The following is a 23,511-nucleotide window of genomic DNA, read 5'->3' on the forward strand; positions in this document are numbered from 1 at the left end:
ATGTGTAGGTATGTGTGTGGGTTTTTTAAGTAATAAGTTAATGATCATAGCTGATCTCTTATTTCACAAATTTCCTTTCTGCACCTCCCACCACTCATCAGGAGCAGGAGCAGCACCAACAACAACGCTGTGCTACACTTAATATTAATAGTTTCAGAAAACAGTAGTCACAGGCGCACAACAGAGCTGCGGTGAGAGTACGAGTACACAGTGGTGGCGCACTGTCTGTGAAATGAATTAAATCGTTAACGGCGACAAATTGACCATAAAGCATAGAAGAGTACGAGTGAATTAAGAATTACAACAAAAAATGAACAACAACACAAATATTTATGAATGTCAGCGGCCTCTTCACATTGTAGGAGATTAATGCCTATAGCAACAGTCTAAATATTTGACCGCAGCTTGAATGCCTTAATGAGTGCCAAAGTGCCTGACTGCTCATCTTCTGAGATAAGTTTAATATTTTTTCCCTTACTTTCGGGTTTATTTTTGGGTTTTCTATTTGTTTTGCGCGCATTGGCACAGCAGGCTCCCCTGCAGCACTTCCGCACTCAGCCGTTGTTACATTAAAATAGTTTGTTGTTATTTCTTTCAAAAGATCTCAAAAAGATCCACTTAAGCCTTAATCCCTCATTTCAGTTGTTGATTTTCAATTGTTACGCTAAATTGAATTGCGTTGTTTTGGCTTGCGTTTATCGTTTCACACAACCACATGCACATAAGTGGCTTCCTCACTTTTCTGCCGTTCGGTTGTGTGGATCAAATATTCACCCATACACCAGCAAGTGCATTTCTTTTAATTAACAAAACACACATCTTTGATAATGTGCTGATAAGTAAATATAAATGGTCATTTATGCCCTAATAGAGTGAGAATGAGAACATCGTGACGTCAGCTGAGCTGGCTTAATTCCATGGAAATGTAATAATTTTTATTCATTCACATGAAGTTACATCTATATGTGACTTCTGCGTCCGGCTACATAGTCAGCATTTGCTTTGCGAAGTCACAGCAGGGGCGCAACGCCTTCTTAAGTGGTTGTGGAAGTGTTATTGTTTGGGCATGTGTTGTACTGGCTGGAAACGACAATTTTTGCCACACGTCGAAGATACTTTTAGCGCTGTAATTTTAAGGTAGTTTGGGGTATAGTTCCAATATTATGATGCATTAAAAGTTTCACTTCTTCTTCTTTCTTAGCATGACAATCCTGGATGGAACACTGCTTCCGCAACTATCTGCCTCCAGATTTCTCGATTCGCTACTAAGCATCACCAGTTTTCCACGTTCATCTCTTTGAGATCGTCGATAACTGCACCTATCCATATTTTTTTTGGTCTGACTTTAGATCGCTTCCATACGGTTGTTTCATGATCGTTCGTTTTGGTGCTCTTTTTTCTGGCATTCTTACTATGTGTCCAAGACAGTGTATTCGTCGGGCTTTTATGTATTTTATGATATTTTGCTTTTGAATGTTGTGCTCAAGTTCAGAGTTGTATGTAATACGATATGTGCTTTATTCCCGCCTAATTGGACCAAATATTTTAAGGAAGCTACTCTCTATTTAGCTAGGAATATCTACTAGCAAGTACAGTTATACCTCATACAACTCATATAACTCACTATTTTCAATACTGCCAACTCTCTTTCAAGCAAGTTTCTTTAAACGCGTTCATTGATTCACTTGAGTCGGAAACTTTAAACCTTCTCGCTTTAAAATTTCAGTAGGGGTGTGTTCGAGCCACAAATGATGCGGCAGTGTTACTTTTTATGACAGAGCATCACGTTCTTCGATAAAATTTCGGCAACACTGGCAACGTCACGCGTTCGTTTAGCGAAATGTTGACAATCTGTTGCTCATCACTAGCTAATCAAGCGCAACATACACATTTTCAATGCGCAATCGAGATGGAGGAGGTAAAGTAAGTAAATTTTGTGGTATATGCTATTTTTATGTTGTAATATTGTTAATTATTTGTTTTTAGCATAAAATTAAGCGTTGTGGAAACCAAATTACTGGTCAGAACTCGATTAGACATGGAAAATGCATTTGGTAGCGGGAGGAGGATGAAATCGGTCCTTTGGGGCAAAGTACTGGACAAAATGAAAACCGATGCTCCAGATCTTAGCGCTACAAGAGATCAGTTGCAACGAAAATTTTTGAACATGTACGCAACATATAAAAGAATAAAAAAGAGGAACAATTCTACAGAAAAAGATGCAACCACTTGGGAATTTTTTAATGACTTCGACGAGATTTATGGTACAAGACATTCCATTTCTCCTCCATCTCAAAATCTGCAGAGTTCCCTAAACATTTCAAGCAGCAAAAGTGTACAGGATGATGGAGAATATCAAAGATCTCCAGACGAGAATCATAACTCCGAGACTGACTCCGATGGTGATGCTACTAGGAATGAATATGAAAACAACCCAAATACTTCTAATAAAAAACGAAAAATACCAGCCAGCGAGTTACTGGAGTTTTTCAAAAAAGAGGCTTGTGAGGAGAAAATAAGACACAATGAAGCGATGGCATTGGAAAAAGAAAGGCTTCAAATAGAGAGAGAAAAAGTTTCAAGAATGATGGAGCTCAGAGAAGTGTTAGATAAGTTTGTCAACAAGTGATCTTCGTATCTGCAAAAAGTGATCTCACTCAGTCAGTATTTTTACAGACTTCAGCATTTAGTTTTTTTATATCATTAAAATGATAATATGTACCTAAATGAAATGTTTTCTTATTCGTTTTTTTATTAATATAAAATAAAATAAAGTAATTTAATGAATTGTTATGAATTAAATAACGTTCTCAACTGATTCCGTCTAGCTATTCCTTCGTTGGTGTCGTTTATATTGTCTGTAACTTTAAATAACACGTTCGACGCAAAATAAAGTCTGCAATATTGCTGCACACTATCAGCTGAGTATCAGCAACAGGGTATCAATAAAGCAACAGGGTTGCAGTATTGCGGCAATTATTGAGCAACTCCAACACACCCTAGGTTTCTGATAACCCAGCATTTCTAAGGGGTGTCCCCGATAAGACTAGCTCATATATATATCTGGTTTTTTCCAATACAAATTATGACCACACTACTTATGCAGCCTCCTGTTTTGTTCTGATGCCGTACTCGTACGTAAGGGGATTTAAGTAAGTACCAACACTGGAGTTTTGACATTGTACAGCGGCGATCTTTGTAAAGTTTGATTTGGCGAGAATATACTCTTAGTCTTGGAACACTACACAATTCATCAACGCATTAAAATTGTTAAAATTTATTATCATTACACTCACAATGCTCTGTGCGCCTAACGTTCCATGTGCTGTGTTTCATTTATGGTTTTCGAAGTCATTCTGGCTCATTTGTGCTAAGTGGCTTCGTAAACAAGCAAAATTACTAGGTTTGGAAGAACGAAAGTCCACGACAGCTACATCAGACGTCTCTACATTCCGAAAAAGTTATGGTTTGGTGTGAGTCTTGGTTCGGCGGTATTATCGGTCCTATTTTCTTCAAAATTGAAAATAAATTGAGTCCTATTCATGCGACAATTTCGTTCAAAAGTCCATTAAAATGCGCTCCCTACAGCGAAGGCGTTACTACCATTTGTTTGAAATTATATTCCACTTGTATGAAAATATGAAGAAAAATAACATTTGCAATAAGACGGAACCTCCTTTTATTTACCTGCAATATTTTACATCCGAACTGCAAAAGAACCCAGGGTAATTGCGTTAAAAAACGAGGCTATTGAGTAAGAGCAGCTGGGAAGTACTTGGGAAACTCCAGTTAAATGTCAAGCTACCAGGCACATAAATAAAACCAAGAAACATTCATATAAGGTGATAGCCACGGTGTAGAGAATTCAGAAGATGTGGCCAGCATCAGACAGTTAACCGGCTCTTAAGTATTTTGAGGGAATCAGCTGATTGTCTGAAGCAACAAACATGTGTCAACGTTTAACCCAGTCCTGCTTGCGCTCCTGGTAGGCCGACGAAGGGTGGCTTTCAGCTACTTCGTCGCATTCTCTTTGATCTGCTCTATCGACTGAAATCTCCTTCCACGAAGTGGTAACTTCAACTTGGGAAACAAAAAGAAGTCGCACGGGGCCATATCATGTGAATACGGTGCTTGCACGATGGTATTTACTTGGTGTTTGTCCAAATAATCCAGCACAATTTGGGCCCGGTGCGATGGCGCGTTATCATCATGCAAAATCCTAGAATTGTTTGCACACATTTCCGGCGGTTTGCGACGTACAGCATCTCTCAAACGCTTCAAAAGGATAAATAATATTCTTTATTGACTGTCTGGCCCGATGGAAGGTACTCATGGGGCACTACGCCTTGGCAATCGTAGAAAACAGTCAACATCACCTTCCCGGTAGTTTTTGAATATAGGGTATATAAATATATTGTTGGTTTAGGTTTGTTCAGGGTGGGTCAAATAAGATCTACTAATGCTACTACTACTAGCAGTATGCGCAGTTGCTCCATCTTGTTGAAATTAGGATACTGCTCCGCCATTGGCCGCAAAAAGTTTTCAATCAATGTTTGGTAAGAAGCTCCTGAAATCGATTCCGGCGTTTCATCCTCATTTCCGAAGAAATATGGACTAATAACTCTAGTGGCCATAACACCGCACCAAACAATACATTTAGATGGGTGCAACTGATGTTGGTGTGTTGCCCTTGGATTTTCAGAGCCCCATAATCTACAGTTTTACAGCGCTCTCACATTTTGACAGCGCTCTCACGAGAAAAATTGTTTCGCATCTAGTTAGCCATGGCGTTCGAAATTTCATTAATGTTTTTGATATTGCGGAGCAGTTTGAGAAATAGCATATTACGATTTTTTAAATAATTTAATTTTGATTTAGTATTGGAGCATCTAATATCCGTATTCGTCGCCTGCGGTCCATCTTTTACTGTCAAAAGTATTCAATAAACAAGTCAACTGCTCTCTAATCCGCGTAAAAACGACACTATAATTTTAATCAGAATAAATCCCGATTAACGCCGCCGTTTGTCTAGGCCAGGGGTCTCCAAACTACGGCCCGCGGGCCCAGTCTGGCCCGCAACAGCTTAACACTAGTGTCATCAATATGACCCACGACAGCTAATGTTTTACTGTTGTTACTATTGCTGTTATAATTTTAGTGGAGGAGAATGAAAACAAAATGATAATTACTCGATTTTATTTACTTGCACGGTAAAACTTTACGACAGAAATATGAAGTACCTAAGCATATTAATAACTAAAAAGTAATTAATTGAAATTTGTCCCAGCAATAAAAGAAAAAAATACTAATGAGATTTATGGATTAATTTTATTTGTGGATTAATTTTACTTGTAGTAATTATTAAAAGAGATTTAAGATGCTGATCGGTTAATTTAGATCTGTAAACATTCAAGTACGTAGTACCAAAAACAGAAAACAATCCACGAGCACACTTATGCAAATTATCAAACTGTGCCAGTGGAAGACTTATAAAAGTCCAACAAAGATGCATTTTGATATTTATTCTTAAACATATCACAGCACTGTAAATCAATAATTTCCATTTGTATTTCCGGAGCCAGGCTATCAATGTCAGAATCAAAATGATTTAGAAAAAGCTTAATTTCATTCGCAATGGCATGAAAGTCTGAGAAACGACTATCGAAATTATTGTTCAAAGTACTTAAAGTTTCGACTGCAAAACCGACAGGAGATTCTATCTCTGTAGTGTGGCTGAATATTTCACATGTTTTAAATTGTGTGTAACATTTTCTACGTAATTGCGATTGAAATAGTATTATTTTCTGCTTGAACGATTTGATATTGGTGTATAAATCAGGGAGAAGCTGATTTTCTCCTTGTAATCTCAAACTCAGTTCATTCATATAATTTGTCAAATCGACATTGAATGCTAATTTTCAAAGCCATTCACTATTTCCTAATTCGACACAAGGGCGATGCTTCTCATTCAAAAAAGTTTCGATCTCAGCTCGAAGTTCAAAAAAGCGCTTAAGGAATTTTCCGCAACTAAGCCAGCGTACGACAGTATGATATGGCAAGTCATTTTCTCTAATCTCTTCAATAAACTCCCGGAATTGTCAATGATTCAGCCCTGTGGATCTGATGAAGTTGACAACTGATATGACTGGTTCTAGAACTTCAGACAAATCCAAACATTTTCCACACAAAGCCTGTTGATGAATGATACAATGTAAAACTAATGGTTTTGAACCACCATCATTTTCTACAGCCTTTGACACAAGTGCGACCACTCCTTTATTTTTACCACACATAATTTTGCCTCCATTGGTGGTGATAGATTTAAAGTTTTTCCATTTAAGGTTCTTTTTATTAATGGCATTTTCAACTCCCTTAAAAATATCTGCCCCAGTTGTCGTGCCGTGAATACTATATATGTCAAGAAGTTCTTCATACACTTCACAGCTTTTATCTATTCCACGAATAAAAATCAACACCTGAGCAGTATCTGTTACATCCGTTGACTCATCCAAGGCTAAAGAAAACCGCTCAAGGCGTTGGTCATGTATGCCTACCCCCTGTAACCCTTGTCCCATTGTCGGATTTTGGTTTTCAGAAAATCAAGAAAAATAGAAATATTTTGCCTAAAATTGTCTCAGAACTTCGTTGCCAAATTTCTTGACATCCTCCATTCATAAATTTATTTCTGTTGTCTTCAAAAGAAAAAAAAGCAATAAATAGTTTCCTAAATATGCCACCTGTTGTGGATAGCTGAAATATATATGACGTAATATATAGTACATAGTAGCACTACTTGCCACTAAATGCCTGTTTGCATAGGTGTGCAGAAAAATTAAAATTGTTTTGGCCGGTGGAACATTCTGAAAAAATTATTATGGTGCTAGGGTTTCAAAGTTGCGAGACCCCTGACCCTAAGGCTTCAAAGTTTGAAGACTGCTGGTCTAGGCTATAAGAATACGTGTGAAATGAGCGGGCAAATTTCTACTGCCGAATCCCCTATGACGTGGCAGCCGAAGTTACTCTCAGAAATTTGTCTTGGAAGGTGATAGCTTTGGATTACCTGATTCGTTTTTTTTTCTTCCGATTCGGTGGCTCAAATTGATCTGCTTTTTTGTTGCTATTTCGCTTGTTTTATTATATTTTGAATGAAATTGTGACATTCAAACGACAAAATACGAAAACAAAATACGTGCATAGAAAGGATATTTGTTTTTGTACAACTGCTATTATTTTAAACAAAATGTTCAAATAAAATTAAAAAACAATGGAACAACTGTAAGCAACTGAAAAATATAAGCAGTTTTGGTTATTCCTTTGCAGGTCGGAGACGAAAGAAAACCGCAATACTTTCAAAGTTCGAGCGCTCTTAATGAAAAACCCTGCACGTAATTGGTTCCGATTGCTGCATTCGCTGTTCTCATTAAACTATTTTACATTAATATTCCTATCATTGTTTATATTTTACTTCATTCTCTGCGCTACAGTGATTAACACTTCTTTTTCTCTTTCATATTTCCCATTCTGCAGATAAGTCTTATTTTTACAAAAAATTCAGTGATCTTCAACTGAAGAAAGTATTGCATGAACAGTAATATTTAAAACTTTCGCCAAGTCACAGCACAGAAAATGAAGCTCATTCCGCTCATATCAGCAGTATTCTTTTGTTGTTGTTGCGCTTTTGCAGAAGCTGAATCCATAATAAGCAGTTCCTCCAATAAAGATTTGGCACTAAAAGCGATTATATTTCAAATCCCTTGCCTAAGATGGCATCATAGTGGGCGTTGCATTCGAGTAAGTTGGTGAAAGTTGGTTGTGATTTTGGAAATTTAATTTAAATTATTCCACAGCAGGGAGAATACAGTCGCTCAGTTCGTAAGTCGCTGAAAGAAAATGTGCTACAGTTGAAATTCGGATACGTGAAGGAAAAGTTTAAAAATCGTGCTTAATAAATAACGTTCTTATATAATTGTTTTAATACCTTATAGGGGTGTGCCTAAAATTTATTAATATGTATTATAAAATATATTTATTATAAAAATATGTTTTGTGTCAAATATAATTTTTTTGTTAGACGAATAATATTTGAATATTTCGTTATCGGATCAAAGAGATTTTGAAGAATATGACAAACGACACATTTTTCTAAACGTGCCTCATCATGTTCTTCCCATTTCTTTCGCCAGTAATTTTCCATAGAACATTTTGACAATATTTTGATTCATGACTTCACTCAATCTATTTGACATTATGTTTGCTAACTTCTTTGTTTTCTCAGTTGTAATCGACGTCTATTCCGCCCGCATAACACTTCGCAAAGGCACCTTACTTGTTCTCCCGTGTTGTTGGTGCTTCAAGCGCAGAATTTTGGGCATTTGCTCTAATTTCATAGATTTCAGTATTTTCTCAAGAATGATGGAGAAAGAGATTGCTGGCTGTCTCTACCAAATTTGGAGTAACCTTTGTGACCTAACATAAAATCTAAAATTTAGTGACTTGAGACTGGCATAAATTACTGAATACTAGCGTAATTCTGTAGTAACTGTATATTTAGAGATACGCGTAGCAACATAAAAAAAAAAAAAAAAATCGAAAATCAAATGCACATTGCCACCTCTTTTTAATAAACCTCATAAAATGATTAAAAATACTGAAATTGTCAGTATGCAAAATTCCCAAAGATGTGGCTAAATAAAAAATTATTATTTTTTAATTTTTTCACTTATGTACTTTTTATTTACAGAATTAAATTTATAAGCAAATATACATATAGTTATACAAAATTTAGATTTTGTAAATAATTTTCAAAAATTTGCTATGCAAATGTTTCGTGATATACATACATACATACATATATACAATTGTGGAAGATAGCGTTTTTTACTTTCTGTATTTTAACAAATAATCCATGCCATTGTATATATATTATTTGACGAGTAAGTAGCTCTTATCTGAAAGGTAACCATTTAAAATTAGGCATTTTACAAAAATTACAAAAAATCGTTTACAAATTAAAAGCAAAATAAAAAAGTCAGTAGGTAAAAACACGTAAAAGTAAACAAAAATACTTATACTAAATTTCATATGGATTTCGTTTAACTTAATTTAAATTATTGACAACATTCCTTTGAACATATTTCTCACTGTTCCGTTCTATTAAAAATATATAATTTTTCTTTTTTTTTTGTGTAAATTAGTTAAGCCAAATAAATTTAACAACAACTATCGAGCAAGAATTTTGACAAGTTCAAGTTTAGTTTGTTTGTAGCAACAACCTTTTGTGCCACCGATTGCAAGTAATGTGATTTTAAGACTTTTAAACTTAAAACACAAAATACAATAAAAATTAAGTACATAGTTTATAAAACACCACAGTCATTTAAGGTTTTTTTTTATATAATTATAATAAAGGAAATATTTATATAGGAAGATATATGTATATACATAAAATAGTAATAAAGTTGGGAAGAATTGTAGTTGAAAAAACAAAAACAGTTATCGAAGTAATAGCCCTTATGTACAAGCAGTAATGGAATGGTTGAGTGGAATTATGCGACTACAGCCTCAGTAAACGGTAATCGGTAATCGATAAAAGAAGTACGATCGCGGTAGATGATAGCTGGTTTGAAATCGATTATAGCTTTAGTGCGCTGCACGGATGGCGATGAGCGTGAATATTTAGACTTTTCTACTTCACTTCATAAATGCGTCGTTTATTTTTTGTAGTTGACTTGCGCACACTATAATCGTTATCGACATGTTAGGGAGAGTACAGCGACGCGTCGCTCAACAACGCAGCTCTGCAACTTCGTTTTGGAAATCTGGGGTTTCTCCGGTTTTTTCGTCTTGCTTATTCGTGTATTAGCTCAGTTTATACATTGCATTATATTTTTGTGTTATCACCGTTCAGCTCATTTAAAAATAAATACAATTAGGAGTAGCTCAACGGATATTGCTGATGTTAGTTGTATGTACGTTTCGAAAAATACGGTTTGGTAGTAATTTCTGTTGACGGTTTTTTACAAGAAGCCTTCGGATTCAGTGATTGATGTATATGTGTACTTCTCACGTTTGTGGATGTGGATAGTTTCGCATTTTCTAAATTTGCATTAAATGTTTGTTTTGCTGCATGTGAACATACTAAATAAATATGCTATAATTTTTCAAATATTCCAAGTGGTTACATAATTTTCTCTGCCCTTTTCACTAAATATTTTTGCTGCCTTGTAATGATTTGTGTCTAATACATATTATTGAAATTTCAGCTAATCATAATTGGTCTAAAGTAATTTTTCACGGTGTATGCAGAGTATTAGGTATGGAGAAAAGGCAATAAGTATGAGATGAAGACAGCATCCTGCAGCTGATGGGACCAGCAAGCTTAGATCAAAGCTGTAATCAGTTTGGCCTTGAAGTTGACGAACTTTTCGCTGGTTGCCGCAATGCGCTGTTAAAAACAAACAAAGAAAAATATATAAAAATATTAGCACTGCTGCTTTTTCTATTTTATTTTGCCACTACTAACCAAGATCAAATCCTGTATCAGATTGGCCAATCCTCTGTTCGCCAGCACCACCAATCGTGTCACTGGACCGGGAATACCTTCCGTGAAACCATCAGCAGCGCGATTCGCATCGCTATCACCATTGGCATCAGCGCCGCCGCTTACGCTGTTGGCGCCGTTGGCTGCTTCATCACCACCCTGTGTCTGCACGCTGCCTGAGAATAACTGCGTTGGAGAAGATTGAGAGTATTTTTTGTATTTTTAGAATTTTGGGTAGGCTTATGCACAAATACAAGGTGGGGCGCAATCAATCATCAAATTGGGGGTTTGAACAACTTTTTTACTAAATAAAAAAACAAAAAGGGATGACGAGTGAAAAAATTATTATAAATTTGAGTAATGGAAATCTTTATCTTAAACTTTAAGGGGTTATATACAGTTATATATATATTATTGGCGCGTACACCCTTTTTGGGTGTTTGGCCGAGCTCCTCCTCCTATTTGTGGTGTGCGTGTTTGATGTTGTTCCACAAATGGAGGGACCTACAGTTTTTAAGCCGACTCCGAACGGCAGATATTTTTATGAGGAGCTTTTTCATGGCAGAAATACACTCGGCCATACACTTGCCATTGCCTGCCGAGGGGCGACCGCTATTAGAAAAATGTTTTTATTAATTTTGGTTTCACCGAGATTCGAACCAATGTTCTCTCTGTGAATTCCGAATGGTGAAGTCGAAGTTAGGACTTTAAAAATCTCAATTTTTTTTATTTATTTTTTTCTTAATGTACATATATTTAAGAATACACATAGAAAATTTAACATCGTTCCGGTGAATATTTTCAAAGTTACACGCAAATTTGAAAAGGCGTTTCCGAGTGCTTGAAAGTACAAGGCTGAAGCGGCAGCGCGTTTTTCCCAAAATGGTGTTTTCAAAGTCGGTTGTTGGTCACATTACTCGAAAACGGCTAAACCGATTAGTCTCCAATTTTAACACGAGCTTCTTAAATATATTTTTTAGTAATTAAGCGAAGGTTCTTTCTCACCAATAAATATTTTTTTTAATAAGGCCGAAATTTTTTTTTTTGAGAAACGATTTTGTCAAAAAAATTTATTTTGCTTATTGCTTCGGCTAATCACTAGATTTAACATTATTTTAAGGAAATCTGTTTGGTTTTTTAATTTCAGGGGATCCAGTTCAGAAATTTAGTAGTCACCGCAAAAGTTCTTTTTTCAGAGCAGCTCCCGGAAATCAGCTGTAGCTCCTTTCCAAATATTTTTGCTAACACTAAGTCTTAAAATACAGTTAAAAGGGTAACATAATATGTGTACAAATTTTTAGATCAATAAATTTAAAAAGTTTTCTCAGAAAAATTCTGGAAAATTCGTTTTTTTTTTGGCCTTCTATGTAACTGTATATAACCCCTTAAGGTGATGGCCCAATTCAGGCTGGCTTTGCTTGTTTGGCTTCGATAACTGTCGAAAATTTAAAGAACAATACTGAAATATGTGAAATGAGACCAAATGGTTAACATTTCTGTTTCCTTTTTTTTTTTACAAATCATCTGACTGTTATGACAGCATACGACAGTTATGGTAGTGCCAATTTGGTCCTTCAAGCGCACAGCCAGTCTGCATTGGGCCAGCACCTTTACACGCTCCATAGCTTTTCTGTTTGTACTATGTACTATGCTGCAAATGTCTAATATGATTGACATACCACGCCATTTGCAAAATCTATAAATCTTCCGATTGGGTAACTAATTTTACGCCACCTTATGCATGTGTCTTGATATGTGTATATGCGTGTGTGTGTGCAGAAATGAGAAAGTGCGATAAAGTTCAACTTACACGTATGATATCGAAGAGGAAATTACCGGAACCAGCGCCGGGTGCCGCATTACCGCCATTACCGCCTGAACCGCCTGCTACACCGGCTCCACCGAAGCTCAGGAACCTTTTGAACAAATTGCTTTTGAAATTTTTATCATATCGGTTAGTGTGTTTTGTGTTACCAGAATTTCTTTCTTGCTTATGCAAATATGTAGATATGAAGCGTCAGTCATGCGTGTTTAGCCAATTGGTTTGTCAAGTGTACAAGGTTATATACATACAAATAATTATAGTGAAATAGTTGGTGAACCAAGCGAGGGGTCGAGTTGTAAAATTTTTCTTTTTGAGCTAAACAAATTAAACTACCTCAACTATATTAACTAACACTGATTACACAGCTAATAAATATTAAAACTTTTTTTTTTGTTAGCCGAGTAGTTTAGCTGAGGTATTTCGCTGAAAGAACAAATCGCGTTGACTATTTTTGCTGTAGACAATTACTGTCCAGCACGTGTGCATTCAAAGGTTAAAGGTCTCATACTAGGCATTTTTATCACAAGTACAAAATCTTGTAGTGCTTCGGTGTCTGAGAAAAAGTTGCTTATGTTAGAAGCTATACACCTCATACCAGCACTTCGAAGCACTAAAGTCCCTTTTCCCCCCTTTTGTTTTTAATTTTCGTATTTTTTTCCAATAGTACTGAGTTTATTTTTGGCAACCATTTTATGATGTCTTCGCAAAAAATGTTCCTTATTAAAAAATAGTTGGGGTATGCAGACAAGAAAAAGTTCTACAGGGTTCCGATTTAAACAAGAATTAAAAAAAAAAAACTATTAAAAATTTCGCTCCAGTAGATCCACTTTGTATTCCCAATTTAAACGTTCCTAAATCAGTGTTGAAGAGGTTTGTTGCGTTTTCACGACAGTTGGTTCTATGTAACCGAACGACCCGGACGTATATCCGACCAAGGACTGTCACTTCAGTAGCATTCCCCGTATATGTATGGCGAATGTTTGTGCTGCTTCAACAACAATAGCAACAGGTTGTTGCGCACTTCTGAGCAAATACTGTTTTTTTTTTAGCAAATGCAATTTTCTATAATGAACGCCATTCCAGTCGATAATTTTGCTTAACATATTCGAAAAATTATGACAAAATTGTCGAGCTGCATGAAAAACAACAAACTTCGCTTGCTTTTCTGATAAAGTTCTCTTCTCTCATGACCCCATGATGCTCCATTTCTTTTAAATACCATAGTTCAATACAAATTTGGAATTTCTATGTGGAAATTGGGAAAACAAAATCGACCTCCTACGGGCCTCAAGAAGGAGTTCTAGGTTGGACCTAATTTGTTCTTTTTATCAATGATATTGGTCCCTGTTTTAATGAACCCAAAATTCTACTCCATGCAGATCTTTAAGATATGAAACTTTAAAGGAAGACTCAGTGTGTGTCAAACGTTTCTTCACTGCAATACTTTTTAAATAATCTAACTAAGAGTAGTATCAGAAATAAACTCGCGCTCAATATTAAAAAAAATGTTTTCATTTGACGCTCACAAAATCTAATAATTGTAGCTTTTCTAATTATTCGTTCTTAACCCTCCGTTGGGCACCTATTTTAGAACCATCGGTTGCTCACCCAGGTCTAGCCTTTTCATCCTGTTCGAGGATCCTTTTTAAAATGTTATATCCATAAATCAACAGCAAAATTAAATTTAAGAAGTTATCTGGAAACTCTAGACGTTAGCATTAATAGAAATATGTTAAAGTCATTTTCTGGCCACACCGTGTTCCCAACGGTCCAACGAAAGCGCTGCGCAAAAGACTTCAATTATCCTTGCACCAGAAAGTTGCTTTGTAACTCTTTAGTTCGTTAAAAATTTGAGTGTTCTTTAGTAATCTGGAGTCCATTCAATAACTCCCAAGCTGATAGAATTGAGAAATCCCAAGATAACTTCATTCGATTTGCTTTTCAATAATTTCATTTTATTGACCCGTTGCTTAATCATAGAACTGAACCCCATTTCGAATGGGCGGCCCATTCCTCCCTGGAACCATAGGAAATATATGTGGCTGACGATTCTTCAATATACCTAATGTGATAATGTTTGTATTAGGTCTGTTCATGAAGCAAATAGTGTGCAACAATTGTGACAAATTATCACGCTTTGGTGTTCATGTGCCCAAAAAACTTGCAAAGTAGGGGAAAGTGAGAGAGCAAAATGGAATTTCATTTTGAGGGGAAGTTGCAAGTTTTTACTAAATAAACTTTTATTTGTAAGAATTTCATTTGAGAAAAACAGCTGATCGCAAAGTAAAAATAAACACGAATTAGAATGTGTGAATTGCAATTGCTAATGGAATGCTTTTCATCTGACAGCGATGATGAAATGGAACAAATTATTGTGGACAAAATGAAATCATGTGACTCCGAAGCTCGTTATTTTTTATTTTATTTGCTTTATTTTGTTTTCTTAATTGAATACGTGATTTTTGCCGCCAAGAATTTGATCAGCTGTTCATAAAACTTGCAAATTGTCACAGGTTTTGCGTTCATATACTTTTTTGATATTTTTCTCTTTGAGAGAGAATTCTCGGGAATGAAGTTACTGGATAATTTGTACATGAACAGACTTATAGACTCGTCTTATAATTTCTTCACGTTTATATATAAAATTTCAATTGTCTTAGAAACTCCAAAAAAAAAAAGAAATAATACTTCTAGCTCACTTAAAATACTACAAGACTTGTTTGATCCTCCCCCTCCATTAAAAAGGTTCACCAACAATATATGTACATACATACATAAGTACATAGAAGTTATAAATTTTACCTTTTGTTGCGATCATCTAAATCGGCTGTATCCTCATTAGAATCCAAGGTAAGTTCATCAATGGCTGGTGACTTTGAATCCGAGAGGCGTAGATCATTGTTAACCGGCTTCGAGCTGTCAGGAGTGGAGGACAATGGCGCGACCTCATTGTTAAAACTCAATTGAATAGGCGCATTGGGATCTGTTTTGCTTGGTATGGGCAATTGTGCGGGTATCGATGATTGTGTCGACTGTTGTTGTTGGGCAATAGCTTGTGCGGCCGCTTCAGCTTCCTTCACTTGACGCGCCACACGTATTGTCTCCTCGAGTTGTTTGTTTATGGCTGATAAATCGATTTGTGTGTCTGTTGCACCATTCTGGTTTTCGCGCAAGAATTACGATATAACCGACACCACAACACCGTGGGTCAAATCGAATTCAGTTGATGTATTATTTGTAAATTTTTATTTGTTATTATTTATTTTCAATGTTATACCAGCCAACCCAATTTTGTTGTTTTTATTACATGTTTTGATGGTGTTTTTTGTTTTGATTGCATGTGACAAAAGTTAGCGTTAAGGGAGCATCGAATTGACCATTTTCCAAATATAATTTGTTGGAAATTCATTTAATTTTAGTTCGGTTTAATATTTATATAGTTCATAATTATTTTTTGTTGGTGTTTTTGGGTGTACGTATATTTATTGAAGTGTGAATTGTTTTGTTTTTTTTTTTGTTTTTGTAAGGGAAAAGCAATAGGAGTGTGACAGGGAACAATTTTGAAAGAGAGCCACAAAGAGAGTAGGTGGTATGTGTGTATGGTGTGTTTATCGGGTGTGGTGCATGTATAGAATTATATGTGTGCCAAAGATAAGATTTATTTACAAAGAGAGAGGGAGAGTGAAAGAGAAAGAGGGAGGAGAGTTTGTGTTCAACAAGTTAATGTACAAGGATATGATAGTATAACGCAAGCAAGGCAAAGTGCAATGGTAAATAAAATAAGTGCATATGCGCGCAAGACAAATATAGTGTATTGTATGTGTGTTTACAGTATTTACAGTGATAAAAATAGGGTTGCAAAAGTTGTAATAGATGCACGTGCAATATGAATTTAGTTTTAGTGTACAAAAATTTATATTTAATTTTGAAATTTATAGTTTGTGTAATTTTTTTGGCACATCGTTTGATGAATTTCAATTTTGAATTCCAAATTTAAATGCACAATTTCGTTTGCAGTTTTAGTATAAATTTATATAAATTTTTTTTTTTGTAATTTTTAATTCGAATATTTTTTATTTGTGTGTAGGTGGGTGGGTGGGTGGTTGGTGGATTATTTCACAGTTCGAATCATGGTATGCATATATATGAAAATAAAGAGAAAGAAAAAGAGAAAAAACAAAAAGCATGAGAATTATGAAATTTCGTTCAAAGCCAATTAATTTAAAAAAAATTCTTTGCTTAAATGCTTACTACATACATATAATGCAGGATAAACGTTTGTATGCCACTAATATATGACAGTAGGTGACGAGTGAAAGCTGTTTTAATGTTAAAGAAAAAAAAACTATTATAAAAATTAGCAGCACATACACAGTAACGTTTGCTGAGAAAAGGCCTTCCTCAGATAAATGTTCTATGTGCTCTACATTCATAAGCCACTGTAATTAAAATTGCTTGTGAACGATTATGTAAACTAAATAATATAACTATAAAAGTATTCCAAATAAGCATGTAATGTGGTAAATCGAAATATATTAAAAATCATTACACACTACACATTGGAATTAAAAAAGCTCTGCATAATATATAAGTACATACAATTTCAGGTGAGCTTTAGGAGCTACACATTTTGGCGAACAGGTTTTTCATTCGCTTATAAGTGAAACTTTTTAATTAGATCATTATACAGAGCCCACTGTGCTAACCGCTTCTATTATTTTTATATCTTTTTTTTCTATGTATGTTCTTCAGGGTATGCCCATGAGCTTCAAACGCTTGTGAGACCCAGTGAGTGTGAAAGAAAAACAGATGGAGAGAAGCAAGAGAGCATGTGCGTGAGTGTGAAGAGAAAAAAAGTTAACAGTGTGGCGCTTCTATGACTTTTCAAATAATGAACGGCATGAATGCACGACTTGCTGTATTGACAAATGAATATTTGTAGCGCAGACTTGAAATATGAAGACACATTTATAGACATTGGAATGCGTTTAATTAAAAGTTAGTGAAAGTGAGTGGTGAGAACGACAAACATACAAATGTAAGAGTGAAAATTAAAGACAAGTGAAATAGTAAAATAGAAGTTTATGAAGTTTTAAGAGTAAGTAGATTTTATTCTTCACACTTTTTAAATACAATTATTTAGTAATTTTTTTCAGTGTTCCGACTGACAGTTGTTGCGTTTGTTGTAGCATCGACCGCTTGCAATTTGCAGTGTTGTTTATATGTTTCTGTTTCTATTTTTGTTGTTGTGTTGTTATTTGAGGTCGCTCTTTGCTTATGCGCATAAATTTAATTTAAAAATTTCCGGTACTCTACATCTATGTTGCCAATTGGTTGTAGGTTGTTGCCAATTTTTTGTTAACATTTGAATTTAACAATTTTTGTATTTCTGTTAACAATTAAAAAAATGTAATTTTAAATAAAGGAATTTATTAATAAGCAAATACATATATCGGGCAAATAAAAACAGAATAGCTCCGTATTGCATTAAAATGCGCAATTGTCAATTTCACCATCATTACAAACGTCAAATTGACAACTAAGCGTTTAATGCACTTCAAAGCAAGCGCCCTCGCTCTTCTTCTACAAATGAGTATGTCGGACATGCAATACTTAATATCCTCTCGCACTCACATTTGGCTCTGTAAGTCGTTGATTCTATGCTGTTTGCACTAGTAGCACTGATCACCTCATTATCTTCGTCATCATCAGGTGCGAATGTTGGCAACTCAATGGATACGCGCGTACCGCTTCCGCTGCTGGAACTGATGCTTGTCGAACCACTGCTGCTGCTGCTGCTGCTGCTACTGCTGCTACTACTGTCATCGTCGTCGAAATCGGCATCGAAATTGGCGCGGGCGCGGTTCGCAGAATTGCCTTGTACGGCGGTACGCAAAATAGTGGGTCCCAAGGTACGCAATACTTTCGAAATTATACGATTTACTTGATCATCGATTTGCTACAACAACATCACAGTCAGTATGGTATCGTTTTTTAGTTGGGTTTGATTTTTTTTTTCTTTTTAAACACTTGTACAGTAAGAAATATTTTTTTATGTTGAAGAAAGGGATAACAAATGCATGCATTTATGCGCCATTTCAGTTTCTCTGAATAGGCGTGAGATAATAATAAAAATAATAACACAAACGACAGTAAGTGTAAAATGTATGTGGAGAATGAGGGGAAAGAGAGACAAACGTACAAATAAGTCAGTTAGAGAACACAAGTGAGCTAATGAGACAATATTTAGGTGGGGAGTAAAAAATCGGAAGTACCTGTGAATAATATGTATGAATTTTGCTTAGGTAACTGACTAAATGTGTTCAGTTTTCCACCAAAATACTTGATTTTACCAGATGAAGTGAAGAAAAACACGTTGATCATGAAATTATTTATAACTCTCATGCCTTTTAATTGATTATACAATAAAACGACAAAATGGTAGGATGACAAATAAATGTTCTAAACATTTACTTACACCATTATTCATAAAAATTAAAATTGTTTCACATAGTCTTTAAAATGGATTTTCATATAAATTTTCGATTTGTAAAGTGTTTTAAATTTATTTAATTTTTATGAATTTACCGGTTATTGTTTAGTTAATATTTTTATTGACACAGTCAGTAGTGTTATGGTGTATTACTAAATTAGTGCTGCTTAAAATTTTTCTAAGCTATTGACATTAAATTAAATTTCTTTCAGAAATTTGCCAATTTTATTGTTTTTTTAACTTTGGATAATTTCCTAACCTAACTGCAACATTGGACTTAGTTGAGTCAGACTTTCAGTGGAAAATCTGTTCTGAAAAGAATTGAGTCACCATTTCGTGCAGCAACCTTTCTCGGAAATACTTTGAACTTTATTAGCAGCTACTTCGAAACTATGATAGATTATTTTTCTTCCTATGGTCTATTTCATTTAATTTAATTTTGCTATTAGAAAAAAACTCTTGTTTCGTCAAAGCGGAATTCTTTTTTATTGATCAGGAATGATCGATCGACAAAATGCCACCCGAAAGAGTGCAACGAAGTTTCACTCACTGCACTCTATAATCACTTAATAGACCCAAGAGCATAAAAAGCTTATGAGCATTTGTTTATCAGCAGAATAAAGAAGCTTTAATGATAAAAGGCTGGTAATGCCGTTGAGCAATAAATATATCGCCCTGAGAGTTTAATAAGCCTTTGAGAGAGCGGCATTGTGTTTATGCTTTATAAACCCACAGAACAGTGCTAAAAAGTATGCTTTTCTAATTTATGCCAAAGAATTGTAAACCCTGAAAATCATTGTGTAAATAAAGTATTTTCCTCTTTGCCCGTACAATTCTAGCAGCACATTTTTTTATTATAAGAAGTTTTATAAATGAGCTTCACACAAATTAGTTTTCAGTTGGATAATTTAACTACCAAATGACACTACTTCCAATATGCGAAAAACAACTAAAGAGAACAGTACACAAAATATTACAATGAGTTAGAAGGAACCAGAATGAATGGACAGGAAAATATAACTACCAATGTAAAAATATGTTAAAATCGCCACTTAAGTCGATTGCAGTGAATTATAAACAAAATACTCGTACACGCAGTGTAGATAACGACGACCTTTATCGATACATAAAAAAGAAACACTAAAAACGCACCAACAGCTACATATGTACATATGTCTGTATAGATGGATGACTACATACATACATATGTATATGCCCTTAATGCACGCGTGTTTGTTGTTGGCGCATTGCAGATGTGGTGAAAATATGAAAAGACAAACAACGAACGTAGATAAGAAATTGCAACGTACGATATGTAAACAAATACGATATTGCTGAGGTGAAGGTGACGATCGTGGTGAATTGCGAACTACTCGTTTAAATATATGCAATCGAATGGTGAATGTGTTGTTGATTACTTGATTGCTTTTCGGTTTTTTGTGTTTTGTTTCCTCACTGTTGCCGATTATTGTATGAATGAGGTTGTTGTAAATACTCTTAGTTGATTACTCAATGGACATTTCCAGTAATGCGTTCGCTTTATTGTTGCCTTTATAATAGTACGTAGTTATCGATTCTGTTGTTTTTTCAGTTGTTTACTTGTAATTTAATAATTGTTGCATATGCTGTATATGTACATTTTTTAAAAATTTTCCAATTAATTTGCCACTGGTAGAAGTTTTGTAATCTTTATACTAGTTGTATCTAACGCTGGTGATTGTGTTGAAACTGCTATTGAAGGCGTTGTTGTTGTTATTGTATTTGCTGTTGTCGTGAATGTTGGTGTATTTACATTATTTCTATTAGTAATAAGAAGATTTGGTGAATTCAATAAACGATTTATATTGTCAACTAAAGCAACAAGCTGTGATCGATCAACATCAACAGCAAACGGCAACGCATTAGTTTGCGACTGTTGTTGTTTAGATGGTGAGGATGGAGAACGTGGTAATGCAGATGGTTTTTGTAGCTCTTGCTCGCCTACACTACCATCAAATGTACCCAAATAGGTGGCTGGTATTGTAGGTGTTGGTAGTGTTTCGGTAGCAATAGTTGCTTTTGTTGTTGCAGTATTTAAAATGTCCGAAATTGGAGGCGGACTTGTGGGATATTGTGTTGGTGTGGAAGTGGCGACTGGGATAGCAATGGGTGTGGATGTAGTGGTGAAGGAACTTTCTGTTTCTGCGTCAATTATGAGTTGTGTGGTTGAAATAGGAATATTACTTGTACTTTGCCCTTTATTTCTAGGTATAACTAAAATGGAATTTATGGTTGTGGTGGGTAATGTTGGTGAGAGGAACGTTGGTATGGGCGTAGGAACAGTAATTGGATTAGCTGACGTGGCAGTGGTAGTAGTTGGAGTGGTGGATATTTCAACGGGGCGACTGGAAGTTGTAGTTAATACAGTAGTAGTCTGAGGACTTGTTGTTGCCACAGTTGTTGGGCTTGGGGTGACTGGCGTCGGCGTCGGCGTCGGCGTCGTCGTTGCTGCTGCTGTTGTTGTTGATGTTGATTTGGCAACACCAGTTGTTGCTTCACCTGCATCTTGCGCCAAACTCACTTTATTGGTAGCAGTTGTGGTAGCTATGGAAGCTCCATCCTCCGGCGGGAATGTTGGTAACGCAATATTTACACGCGTGCCACCATTATCATTGCTGCTGCTGCTGCTGGCCGTGCTACTTGTGGCACCTTGCGCTGGTGAGGCAACATCACTTTTGGCTGAAACGCTATTAGTTTCTTGTGAATTAACATCGTTGCTCGTGTCATCGTCATCATCGAAATCGGCATCGAAGTCCGAGCGCTCGGTGGTGGGTCGATTATTGCCGAGCAATGCCGGCAGTAGACTGGGTCCGGCAACTCGTATTACCTGGCCTATAATGCGATTAACTATGTCGTCGATTTGCTACAATGGGGAGAGGGAAGAGTGCAGGAGTTCAGAAACAACTACAAAATTGTTAAATTGTGAAACATTTTCGGTTTGAATTGCTGTGGATGAACGAAATTCGAAGTTGTGAGTGGTTTTATTATCATTATCCGTTTTTTATTTACTGCATCGATGCGTATGAGTGAGCGATAGCGCATTTTGAAAAGCCAATTGGGTTAACGGGTTTAGTTCTTTTTTCCTGGTTTTGAATACTGATTTCAAATTTTCTCATAGCCAATATGCCAGCAATCTGATGAGGTAATTTTTAGTGCAAATGGAAGAAAAGTAATCCGAAGTATGACAATTTAAAAATATATTTAAATAAAAGCTAAATTGAATTAGTGTCGGTTATAAGTTTAAAGGCGGACTATGCTGATAAAAGAGAAAGCCAGTACTGCACATTTAGTGATTACCTTGTAATCAATTACCTGATGAACTTATTTGCTTTGCACAGTTATAAAAAAGATATTTCATGTATTAATTACTTTGAGATTACAATTCTCAAAAAACAAAAAATATTATGATAACACAAACTTATTTTGAGTATTATAAAGAAAAAAACTTCACTATATGTAATCATTACAAAAAAATAAGTTGATGTAATTATTCACCTTCCTATTACTCGTTTGAAAAAAATGATGGTAACACAAGTTTTTTTATTCAAATGGTTTTACTCACGCATATGAATACATATAATGATTAAATGTAATCATTGTAAAAAAAATGTATTTAATTACTTCGTGATTACACTTTGCAAAAAGCTGTAATATTATTTAATTATTAACTAATTGGCTATTTGCATTATGATTATACGTAATCATTATTAAAAACACAATTTCATGTAATCAATTACTTGCAATTACACTTAAATTAAAAGACAACTTTTAGTCATTGTGTGGTTGAAGAAAAGATGCATATAGTCACAATCAAAACTTATTTGTGTTTATACTACGCAAAAAGTATTGTGACACCGTTACTTACATTTTGATAATTAACTACTATTTAATTAAATACAATTACCTCGTACGTGAATCATTCCTAAAACTAAATCTATGTAAAAGATAATGATTACATGCCACTTTAATTACATCTAAACAAATCTAAATCGATCGATTGATATAAATTAATTTGAAGTCCCGATTTGGCTTACAATGCTGTTACATGTAATTAGTGTCAAAAAATAACTTGATGTAATTATTTACTTTGTGATATCACTCTGTAAAAAAATATTTTAGTAGCGTACATTTGTTTTGTGAATAATATAGAAGAAAAAAATTTGCTATGTGCACTACGATTACACGTAATCATTATCATTGCAATAACTCGATGTTATTAATTACCTTCCTATTACGATTTAAAAAAATTTGAAAACACTCCTTTCTTAACTCAAAGAATTATACTGTATACATATGTAATCTCATGTAATCATTATCAAAAAAATTAATTCATGTAATTAATTACTCTGATATAATATAATATAACTATAACTATGAACGCAATCACGATTACTAACAAAATTGGCTATATATATTACGATTACATGTAATCTTTACCAAATAAATACTTTATGTAATTAATTATTTGACGATATTGAGGTGAAAAAATTAGCTGACAGTAATTACAATTAATTCGAACGCAAAAATACAAAAATTAAATTCTAGAGATAATGATTTTATAAGTATAATAATGTCATTAACATAGAATAGATTTGAATTTCTTAGCACAATTAA

General features: G+C 34.9%; 1 protein-coding gene across 2 annotated transcripts in view; it reads right to left on the reverse strand.

Annotated features, from left to right (window-relative positions):
* Positions 1–8,714: 8,714 nt before the first annotated feature.
* The window catches only part of LOC128858190 (uncharacterized), an 83,980-nt gene continuing 69,183 nt past the window's right edge, over positions 8,715–23,511 (reverse strand). The window contains exons 4-7 of one of the 2 annotated variants that reach the window (XM_054094244.1): positions 15,168–15,523; positions 12,351–12,471; positions 10,523–10,726; positions 8,715–10,444 (exon numbers count right to left, since the gene is read on the reverse strand). In XM_054094244.1, the coding sequence (XP_053950219.1) occupies positions 10,379–10,444; positions 10,523–10,726; positions 12,351–12,471; positions 15,168–15,523 (747 nt within the window). In that variant the 3' untranslated portion in view covers positions 8,715–10,378. The remainder of the gene's footprint in view (positions 10,445–10,522; positions 10,727–12,350; positions 12,472–15,167; positions 15,524–23,511) is intronic. The other variant, XM_054094245.1, reaches the window with a different exon arrangement.

The sequence above is a fragment of the Anastrepha ludens genome, chromosome 3 (genome assembly GCF_028408465.1).
Source record: "Anastrepha ludens isolate Willacy chromosome 3, idAnaLude1.1, whole genome shotgun sequence".
NCBI lineage: Eukaryota > Metazoa > Arthropoda > Insecta > Diptera > Tephritidae > Anastrepha > Anastrepha ludens.